This window comes from Apteryx mantelli, chromosome 22 (genome assembly GCF_036417845.1).
Source record: "Apteryx mantelli isolate bAptMan1 chromosome 22, bAptMan1.hap1, whole genome shotgun sequence".
Taxonomy (NCBI): Eukaryota; Metazoa; Chordata; class Aves; order Apterygiformes; family Apterygidae; genus Apteryx; species Apteryx mantelli.
In genome coordinates this window covers 12,465,088-12,477,147 of record NC_089999.1, presented here as the reverse complement: position 1 = coordinate 12,477,147, position 12,060 = coordinate 12,465,088, and the positions used below count along the sequence as shown (strand labels likewise).

At 35.1% G+C, this 12,060-nt stretch overlaps 1 protein-coding gene across 3 annotated transcripts in view; it reads right to left on the bottom strand.

Moving 5' to 3' along the window:
- Positions 1–12,060, bottom strand: part of USP32 (ubiquitin specific peptidase 32) — an 84,608-nt gene that overhangs the window by 32,514 nt on the left and 40,034 nt on the right. For all 3 annotated transcript variants that reach the window (XR_010886179.1, XM_067309460.1, XM_067309461.1), the window contains exons 6-9: positions 3,977–4,108; positions 2,449–2,556; positions 1,564–1,679; positions 1,057–1,119 (exon numbers count right to left, since the gene is read on the bottom strand). Coding sequence is in view for 2 of the 3 variants with exons in the window: in XM_067309460.1 (XP_067165561.1) it covers positions 1,057–1,119; positions 1,564–1,679; positions 2,449–2,556; positions 3,977–4,108 (419 nt within the window). In the remaining variant the exon portion in view is untranslated. The remainder of the gene's footprint in view (positions 1–1,056; positions 1,120–1,563; positions 1,680–2,448; positions 2,557–3,976; positions 4,109–12,060) is intronic.

Here is a 12,060-nt window from a genome sequence, read left to right as displayed (position 1 = left end):
TCTGCAAACTCTGGTCTCTTCTGTTTTAACTCCTTGTGGAAATGAGACTGCTATATGCTTACTTATACACTACTCTTATTAAACTAACAAACAGGAAAAACCTTGAAGGATGAAGAAAGAGCTTACTAAAACCGTATTTTCTATTGCTTTGGTAATGAAAGAGCTCTAATAAAATATTTGCCTGCCACTTTGCTGGAATACAAGCAGGCAAGGCGACTATTCAAAGGAGTAATTAAGCACTTCTAGCCATTCTTTACAGTTTTTCTTAAATAATTTATAGTTTCCAGACACTCTTCCTCTTATAATTTGTGAAGCAATGGATTAAATAACGGAAACAACTTCCCATATATTATGTGCAGATGGTGGTGCCTATCTCAAAAAAATAAGAACATAATTATAGATTTATACAAAACTAACTATAAAGCACAATATAAACTATCAAGATGTGTTACTTTGTATGTCTGTCAGGACAGTCAAGATGGATTGCTCCATACTTTCACAGATGCTTAGCACTAAGACCATACTGTGGTATATAGTTCACTGTGTGTACATAAAATTATCCGCAAACAACATAGCTTGATAATGATAATGTGTAAGTTACTACTGAATTAATACAGTCCTGTTCTAAGATAGGAAGATAATATGTATTCTTATATAGCATAAAATAAGATACACTAGCACAATATCCCTTTTTTAAGATTATTTTTAACATGAAATAAAAAAAGTTTCTTCAGAAAAAGTCAAGCATCAGACTAAAAAGTGGTATTAATTATGCATAGTAAGGCCTAGTAAACAGCATATGGTTCAAATCTATTTCATCTGGTTATATATTTTTGGTTTAGTTTCATATATAAAAATGGCTTATAAAATTCAAACACATTCTTTTTCTAAAAGAACAATGTGGAAAATTTTAATGAAAAACTGACGTTAATTGAAAGAGATTCTTTTATTGACACATCTCTACTCTAAGGAAATGGCAAGCTTTTACCTCTTTCTTGAATTAAACTAAATATACTAAGACATAAAAACGACAAGAAAAGAACAGTGAATTCTTACCTTTGTGGTATCGTGCATATTCAAAATATCTTCTACAATTTCGGACAAATCCATGTCCAATTCCTTGACAAACACAAGGATCAGGAAACAGAATTAAATGCTTAAGGCACACTCCAGAGCTATATGCGTTCAGAATAAAAAAAAATAAACTGCAAGAAATGTTGACGACACACTACAGCACTATACACTATAAAATTCGCAACTGAGTGCTTCTGGGCAGTTATATTTTTGTACTCAAGGTTTCTTTATATCACACAGAACAGCAAACATTATAGCCAAATAATTCTACTTTGATTAATGGTAGTGCTAAGTTATGAAAGGTCAGTCACATTACACCCAGTTAAAACTACTCAGTTATGATAGCTCAAAGAAGTGTGTATTTCACTGAAACCACCTTCAAGCAACCTTCACATCTGAAACAAAAAAAAGTCAATTTCTAATTTCATCATTTCAAAGGATGACTTTAGGAAACAAGAGCAAATGACTAAAAAGCCAGATATGACTTACAGGTATTTTATCAGTACGGTTATCTTTCCAGACTTCTAAAAGTGCAACCACCATTTCTTTAAGTTCAGTGCGAGACAACACACCATCCCGGTCAATGTCAAAAACCTTGAAGCAAACTGAGAAAAAAGAATATTGCTTTTGTACGTTAGTACTACTCAATGACTATTTTTTAATTTTTTCTTGCAGAAAGTCAGTCTACAGAGTCACAAGAACATGATTTAGTGCTGACAGTTTTGATGAGGCCGGATGCATGTATGGTAGTGAGGAAATGGAGCAGCTGTGTTTAATAAACTGAAATCTATATTCCTGCAATTTTGTGCTGTGTTTTCTGATGTGACCTAGCAAGGAACATATGTGCATCCAGAAATTTCCAGCGAATGGTAGCATTTAAGTTGCAGTAATACATAGCTGGAAGAGCACAGAACGAAGGTATTTCAAAACGCAGGAACCTTGCAGGGAACCAGCTGAAAAATGGGCAGTAAACAAGACAGAACGCACTATTTACCGCAAGACAGTCAAGTAGATTTGCTTTGTATTATACATAATGAACAGACAAATGTTTGCACCTTCCACTTTGTGTATTGACATACACACCTCTGCATCATGATGAGTTAAAACTGCAAGAAAACTTCTGAAATAATAAGCTTTTTCCAAAACTTTATTATTTACATAAAGTCATGGATAAAAATATACTGAATTAGGCTTAATCATGTTTTATAAAAGAAAACCTTCATATTTCAACTAGCTTCAACTTCTTAGGTCTGTCATCTCCCAGATACACACTTATTCTGTGGCAGAGATTTCTAAAATGTGGAAACAACTAAACTTAATTGCTCAAACTGAAGAAGTTTTTTAAAACTAATAGTTAATATTTTGCACACTTACATTTTTGCCTTTCTGCCAAGGGTCCCCTGCAACATGCTGAGAGCCCACACGAAATTTCTTTAAAATCTATGTGATTGTCCCGATTTTCATCAAAGGCATTAAACAAACCTGCAAACCACAAGCATCTCCTGTTACGAAGCCTGGCCAAATAGTTGACAATAATACTTAACATTTATATGAAGTGTTGGTTTACTTTTTCAAGGACAGGTACAAACTCATGATTATAACTAATCCCTGATAAGTGTAATAAAGATAACGAAGCACTAATAAGAGCATTTTATAGAAAAAAAATGCAAGAATTCTGAACAACAGCCCCATTCTCATGCCTTCCTTGTATTGACTGATTCATAGTAATGTGCATCTAAACCAGCATGGTTAGGACAAGCATTTTCCTAAGAGCTAAAGGACCAGAAGAGTAAAGGTACTCAGATGCCAAGATGGCTTTTCCAAAGTGCCTTGATACAGACTCCTAGGAAAATCATTGAGTACCTTTGCAAATTTGGCCCTAAGGGAGTTAGAAGTTTCAGTCACACTGGCATAAGAGTTTTATTCATTCAGCACATATAACACTTTCTATAGCATGAGGTATTTTTTAGCATCAATAACCCAGTTGCTCTATCCATAGGAGACACAGACCATGAGCATAAACCATTCAAGTTTCCCCACAGCAGTTGCATAAATTTGTATTACTAAGTAGATACAACACACTTATGAGCACACTTATGGGGATATATCCCAAATTGAACTTAGGTATAAATTCTGTTTTTCTAACAGTTTGCATCTGCTGCAGATGAACTACCCAGTTTCTACTTATGGTTGACACTTGTCAATAAAGTTGATAATTTGGTGAAAAAAATTGTCACTTTAGGACTGCAGATACACTACGGAAGTGGAATGTTAAGTCTCTAAATTGTGCAGTAAGTGACGATTAGACAATTACAACCTCCAGTTATTAACAGCCTGGCTTCAACTGGAAAGACCAACTTGGTTATTAATGCCTCTACACTGCAATACAGTAATCCTTCTGAACAGATCTTCCTTATTTTGTACTATTAAAGAAGACTGTTTCATTGACTGTATGATACAGCTTCTCACAAAATAAACTGTCATTTCACAGATGAAACTGGCATTTGTCACTTAAAAAAAATGTGCTTCTACTTTACCACATTCAGAGGCACAGCAGGTTATTTTGTCATATTACAAAATCTTAAGGAATCCAATGAAAAATGTCAAGAAACTACAGGGCAAAGTTATACAAAATATTTGCCCTATTTCCTGCCAAACTGGAAGAATGCAACAGGCAGAAGGATCGCTTCCTTTGCCATTCCCAGCAAATACAGATTCTCAGACACCTTCTGCATTTTCAAACATTTAAAACTCAGAGAAATTAATCTTAATTTAAGCTTAAAATAAATTTTAAAAGAAACAAGCCCAGTTTTAAAACTCTAAAGTTAATAATTTGGGAAACATCAGGTATTTAAGCCCACACCAACATCACTTTATCAAACATCTTATCAAAGTTCCATACCTTCACTCAGAGATGGATGAATAGGAGGGGAAACTAAGGGGGCAAATGTTTCTAAATCAAAACGTCCAGTTCTTGATTGAGCTTTTAGCAGCCAATATCGTTTTTCAAGATCAATGATGTCGGATTCTTCCACTGCATAATCAACAGAAATAAAAGAATTTGGTAATATCTAGACCATGTCAGAGCTCAGCACTAAATAAAAATGCAGCATTATTTCTTCACAAAGGGGAATGGTGGTAAAATTTTATGTTTGATTCCTGCACGTACAAATTAAGGAAAAAAAAAGAGAGAGAGAGAGAGAGAGAGAGAGAACTGGGGAGAAATAAAGTTATAATTTTACTTTCTTTACCCACAGAATCATCTCAACTGTTCGATATCTAGGAGCATAAAATCAATAGTATGTAAGCATAAGTGTCTAGAAGTACCACACAAATGAACTTTGCTCACTGCTAAAGGCTCCAGCTGTCTCTTCCAAGAAGCTTATTTCTTCCTGATAAATTGAACAGGCAGATTATATGTGCAATATCATATTTTCATAAGATATTCAGTATTTAAATTTTCTAGAAAGGACGCAAAGTAGCTTTTAAAAAAAATCCCCAAACTTTTGTGGAAAAAGAACAACTTAGAACTTGACTTCACTTGAAAAATTCATCTTTGAAATTTTTAGCCTACATACATAGTAATAAGGCTAAATTTTAACATGATATTTAGACACAGTATCTCAGCATTAGTTATTTCCATACATAAAATATTTAATTTCACTTTATTATTTATACTACAGATGCACCAAGAGACTCACAGTCAACTTTGAGGAGTGATTGTACCAACCTAGAAGGCACTTTATGCTGAGAAACTTATAATCTAGTTTAATGAAAGAAAAAGAAAGCAACGAGTAAAACAAGGTGCTAGGCAAAGGTAGAAGAAATAGCCACAAGAATTTGAGTTTTCTTTCAAACCACCATATACAAATACCATTAAAAAAAATTTTTTTTTAAGGAGTCTTATATTTCTATCCTTGAAATTAAAACAAAAAATGGAAAAAATATTATTTCTACTCAACAGTATTTTTAACCTTTTCCATATGCAAGTATGTCACAACACTGCTTTAGGATAGTGCAAGTTAATTGGTTCTCCAATAGATATGTAATGACAGAGCTGTCTATATTAAGAACCACTATGTGTGATCCCATTCCCAGATGGTTCTGAGCCTTTAAATCCATGCCAGCTTTCTAATAGGTTTAACTTGAGCTATTTGGCCTGGTTTAGTCTACAGAAACAATAATAATCCTGTAAAGCTTAAGAACAGAGGAGATAAAAAGACCACATGGAAAATGAAATTTTATTGATTTTTTTTCCTATTTTTCTCATTGACAGTAGTAATTAAAATCAGAGTAATAACTTAGGTAACTTACAATTAGCACGACCTGGCTGTAACACCTCAGCAGGCATGCAATATAATGCACTGCAAACTACACTATGCCTTGCCCACATCAGCGCAAAGTCTGGAAAAATTATAACAAAATGTTAAAATCTGAAATGGGGGTGGAAGAGTATGCAGGGTTTGCATCTCCCTGTAAAGTACTTTTCAGATGGTCTGAAGAGAAAATTAACACCAGTGGAAATGTCCTTTTCCTCTGTGCATTTGGCACAATCACTTGACAGACCATATACCAACATGTAGAACACCCCACCAACGCCACGCTTTTAGGGACATGTTAATCCAGTCTAAGTTCAGGCTGCTCCGGACGCCTACCCTTCCCTTAACTCCAGGCGTAAGCGGCAGCATGCTCCCTTGCACTAATATCAGCTACTGGGATGAGGTGGTAAATTAGACAGGGAGCTGATCCAGCCGAAAAATGAGCCGGATTTCCTTTCTTCTCTCCCCCTCCTGAAAAAGTACTTTCAAGCTGGATAATTCCCCTATCTGGCTTACATCTCCTAGCTCTTGATTTTGTAGTAATACATATGAAAGCAATAATCTAAACATATAAAAGAAGGTTATTCCACTAGGAATCAAGAAGGAGAAACAGAATATATATTCCTTTGAAGATCAGCGCGCAGCAGTACCATAGATGCCAAAGACTGTGCCGCAGATGCAAGCGGTTTCATGAGCCTAAGTAGAATGGTCAAGGGAGACCGAAGAGAGTACTGTATCTGGTGTGTTCTCAGACATATGGGCATGTCATGACAACTTAATGACACACACGTCCCACAGTGGCAAGAATATCAACAGATGAGAAAAACTGCCAGATAAAATACACTTTCCCTCAATCTTGTTTTGTCTACAGATATCAGGGTGCTACAGCACTGATAACAAAGAGCTCTCAAGATATCACATTAGGACTAGACTTCCAGCATTCTGCAAGAGATGCAAAAAAAAAAAACATTCAGAGTTTCAAGACCAGAAATAATCAAAAACAACAACAAATCAAAGGTACTACTTTGTGAGACAGAGTCCTAAGTACATGAAGAGATCTGTAAAACCATTACAGTATCTAAACAATTGCTTATAAAGGGCAAGTTTATACTCTTATTTTTAAAGAAAATTTGCATGCACATGTTATTGCTTTCATTAGCAAATACAAATACATTATGCTAACACTCTTGAAGATGAGCATGTAAATCAGTTTGTTTGCTTTTAAGCTACCTGTGTGACTACACATAGTTAAAATCAGGAAGTAAAAGAGTTAACAGGGCTGCTGCTTCATTCTTGAAATGATTCAATACTATAAGAATATTCAGAAAAGACGAGGAAGTTCATACTGTCTTTACTGAAGAGTAAACCTTAGGAGCAGACACTTGCTTCCTCTAGCAGGTGCTTTATCTTTAACAATTAAGAACTGAAAGGTGAATTGTCTCGCAAGATAAAATATTCTCAAATATCTATAGTATAAGCTAGTTCTACCCCACTTACTAATTGTATTTGACAGCTAGTATCTACAGAACTATCTTTATTGCTCTATCAATTTAACCTCAGAAAAGACAGGTTATCAGAAGGCATCTTATCCGCATTCCTGTCGAGCAGTGACTGAAACTACATGGTCATTAAAAAACAAAGCTTTTCCAAATCATCACATTCAAAAGAATAGCTGCTAAATACGAACATAAGAAGTGCTACATTGATAACGTAGCCAGGGCAGGTCTAGTGTACCGATTACGCTCTCACAAGGAAAAGTCAAACATTTTAGAAAGTAGACTGACAAAGCAGTAAAGAACACTTTCTGTATTAATTAGACTCGAGCAACTTAAACTGAACACATTTTAAAAGTAACACTGTGACAGAAGAATACTTTTCATTCACGGTAACATGAATTGTAGTCCATTATAACAGTTTCATTTACATAAAATACACAAAGATTTACTGCACTATAGTACATGTGAATGTTTAACTCTGAAGCTGAAGAGCCAGCTGCTAGGCAATTCTGTTTCTCCAGAGTGATTTTTTGCATATAATCTTGCAAATCAATTTCAGTATATGTAGTGCATCAGATATTCCTCATTACATTTAAACGAAATGGAATCAAGTAATTTATGGCCTACATATTCCATTTCAGACACTCAGCTTAGGACCCACTGAGGATGTCAGCGATTCAAAATATGCACTGCACACAATTTCCTTACAATTGGCACATACAAACTGGAGCATCAAAAGAAAAAAAAATCACCCTGAATTTCTAAAAACAGTGCACAGTATTCATAATCCATATTCCATAATGGTTCGACTGACAGCACATTTTCAGTAGTCTTCTGTAATTTATGATATATACACATATAACCATATTTGTTATTGAAGCTTAAATGAAGCATGATAAAAGCAGACCGTACTTATCCAAACATACTAATGTGTATGAAAAAAGCCATCTTTTTATAAAGAGGTTTATCTAGATAAAGTATTTTACCTCTTCAAAGCATAAAATTTTTATTTTCCTAATACCTGTTCAAGTCACATCAGGAAGCGTGGCCTTTTATTCAGTAGTGCAAATTCTGAATAACTTATGATTAAAAAAAATGTATTTTATAAATACAATATACTCCAAAGCATTGAAATAAACTGGTTTTCTAGGCCAAGTAAGCATTTATTTTCATCAATTGTATGTGATATGATCCTCTGAGATCACACTAAGATATTATCCATCTGTGAAACTTAAGTCATGATTAATATTTATTTTTGTGTAAGTTTAGAGCATATACTAATAGTTTACTATCCTATGCTCTTCTTTCACTCCTCTCACCATTTGTCCATTAAAAACATGAAAAATTTTCAGATCTGTAAAATTTTAAAGAATAATATTTTATAGTTCAAGTTCTCTAAGAATAGCAGTTAGAGAAGTTTAATCAGATGAATAATAATGTCAAGTACACCTCAAGTTACAGTCTTCATATAGTAAAGGAAGAACAGTAAACAGAACATTTTCAGCATGAATATGCACCTGAGAAACTGTAAATCTCCTAAAAATAAGTTTAGTTTAAAACCAGCTTCTACACTGATCAACTGCACATGATAAACACTAAAACAAACACCCTTCAATTTAATGCCATTTTCATGATATGTACTTCCTTCTTAAATGTTACATAGGTAGCAAGCCATGAATATTCTTCTTTCTTAGAAAAAAATCGTAAAAATAGGGTCTTTTTCAGGCAATATTTATTACAATTCTGTATAACATCAGAATTAACTGAAGACTTCAACATATTTTAACAATTTAACATTTACCCACCTAATGGCACAATTCTCTCTGGCTCACAACAGTAGAAGCATACCATATTCCCAACATTTTAACTGAAGCTCGGTTTGTTTTTCTGTTCCCCATGATATTCTCCAAGCAAATCCAGGTCCCAATCACACAAAGGGCTCTTCATCACCAAACGGCTGACTCAGAACCAGAAGACCCAACGACTGAACAACAGTATTTCTGAACACACACCGTTGTTAGTTGCTTTCAAACTAACTCGGAGAAGATTCTGGGACCTCAGCCATAGAGGGCTGCTTTACAAGACATCAAATAACCTGGGAACTAAGAGGATAACAAAGTGGCAAGATGCAGATTAAGCCACACTAGGGCATTTTCTTATTGGCCTAGCCTGCTGTAATACTATTTTTTTTTTTCTTTTAAAACAGAACAGGGCACACACAGAAGTGACTATTACAACTTCTACCAAGACTGTGGGGCCTGCCAGCCACTACCATCTGGCTGTGTGCCTAGGAAAAGACAGTACATGCGTCTCAGTGCCTTAATAAGATGGGAACACATAAGGAAAAGATATGAAACACTAAGATGCACCTCAAAGCACAAGTGTTCACACACTTGGAAAAAAAAATAGCACACAACTAAATAAGTTAAAGTCACCTCTGTAAAAAAACAAACAACCCCCCCCAAAAATAGATCTTACAGTATAGATACCAGAAGTATCTTTTAGTAGCCTTACATACATCATTAAGAGATAGTGTTTCAAGTGCGGGTATCAAAACATAAGCATGCAAGCTACAGAACAGGAATCTGCATCTAGACAGACTTTTAATATGAGCAACGTTAAGTGATCACCTCATTTTGCTTACCTTTCACAGACTCACAGCTTGATATTGAGATAAAACTCTACAGGTTTATAAACCCATCTTTGACAGGAGAGGTTACTTGCACAACACTGAGTTTCAATTTCATATATTATTGTTTCAAAAACTCACTCTTGCATTTCAGCCATGTCTTCTGGTTATCCAGACCTCCCCTCATTTATTATGTTAAATTAGCAATAACCATATGTTCTAAAATACAGTCATTATACCCATTATACACTGTCTTACTGGATCTCAATAAGTAAGAGCCATTAGAAAAAGCAAGGGCATGTTGATTAATTTTTCTGATGACAGAAGAGAGGTTCTTTTTAATTCAAAGGGGAATTTGGATGCTGCTTAACAAGAACTCAGTGACACAAGAACTGGAGTAACAGCACAGAAGTACAAATTACACAGCCTGTCAGTTTGAAACCAATAACTTCTATAATAAATGGGAACCTTTCCCTGTTGAAAATGACTGAGAAGAACCTGAATATAAAAGCCCATCATGTGAAATACTGAGAAACACCAAAATGACCCGGCCATAAAAAAAGCAAACACCACCTACATTGCATCAGAAGAAATATTTCCAAGTGAAGGAAACCAGTGAGGTCTCACCTGGAAAACAGCAGCAACTTACTGCCTCACAGAGCAGAAACTGGAGGACACAGAAAACGACTCTGATGAATAATAAAGGGAGATGAAGCACCCCGTCTGAAACAAAGCCTTGAACTGGGCTCATTTTACTTTAACAAAAAGGCCAAGAAGAAATATAACAGTCTTCTGCCTTTACACTGAAGGGTAAAAGGGAAGGAGAACAGGGACTCTCTGAGATCAAGGAAAATATTGACAGAAAAGAAAGATATACACTGCCCACAGATACATGTAGAAGATTTACTGGAATAGCTTCCCAGTAATATCAACTGGAAAAAAAATAAGCCTCGTATCGTATGGAAGGAATACTAGTTGCTCACTGGGTCTGCACTCAGGGAGGCAGGAGACCTCCATGTCTCTCTCCTGTTCCTATGTGTCTGTCTGCTAAATTAAGCAGCAGAAAGCCGTACTCTGCGGGCAGAATGACCTCAGTTCTATTCCTGTAATTAAAAGAGTCCTAAGCAGCCACGGCATGCAACAAAACGACATCCCCCAGCGGCCAAGAATTGTTGTATTACTGAAGTACTACGCTTGGACTTGGGTACCACAGGAGATTAGATGTTTAGTTTGTAATTATTAAGGATATGTACTGATTTGGGGGAATATTGTCCTACCAAGAATTTTAGTGTTAGTCAATCTCTGACAGGACTTACCTTTGATTTAAATGTTTCACTACATTTCTATTCAAGGTGACAATAAAAGAAATAAAACCAAGAACACCCAGTCATACTACAAAACTGAGAAAATCCAAGCTAGTGCTACTGGGTCATTACGCAGGTGGAGGAAGAGACTCATATCCCTCAAACTGTTTTGGGGGAAATATACCAAAGGTCCAAGAAAAACTTAAGTTATTTTGCTAGCTTTCAAATGAAATGATTCATATTCATGATTTAAGTGAAATGGAAAAAAATTTGATTAAAAGCAGCAAGTATGAGCAACTTCCTGTAACTTCAAAATTTAATTTCTAATTATGTGTTGAGAAACATAATTAAAGTCATCTGCATTCTGAAACAAATGTTATTTACAAGTGAAAAATTAGAATTCCTTTGTTTTCCTGATATCTCGCCTCATTAGGCAAATTTAAATGGAGTCACTGATGCTTTGCAATAAAGTGTTTGCTGTCTGTTTTTAAACCAATGTTAATAACTTTCACTATTTTTATCACGGCAATTTTTCTAGTCTCTGACATATTGTTCAGGACATTTAATGGCAAGCACACGATAAGAGGCAGCAGGGCCAGCAGAACGGTTTGCCGCTTGAGCCAACTGATGTCCCAGGAGAGGGCGCAGCGGCCCAATTCCAGCATCCAGGTGATAAATTTGCAAACTGCATTAGGAAGTCTTACAAATTAATTTTCATTTCACACTAGAATAGATTTAAAAACCTTCAGTCTTTCAGTATACTCTAATAATGTTCATGTAGGTTTACTAAACATTACTGCACTCACTCGTTCTCCCAGAAGACAACTATTATCCTAGTTAGAAGCATCGCAAACAAGCCTCCGTTTAGTGAAAAGGAACTGTCATAACAGCCCTTACGGCTTTCTATGATCAGCTGTGGTAAGAATACTGCTATACTAAAATTTTTTATTATTTAGATTGACACACCTATATGTATATATATTTATATATATATATATAAAAAATACATTATTAATTTTTTTTTACTTTCACATCTGATGTATGATATTCCTATACAGCCTCAAATTACATAGTAGATGATCAGACACTTTATAAAAAAAGTATTTGTGAAGATTTGTGGGAAGCAGGTTAGTTCACCAGCACTCATCTTACTCTTAAATTCTGACCAGTTTTTCCATATTTGTCAGTTGAAAGACAATGAATTGCAGACATCATAACATAGGCAGTAAAACCACATT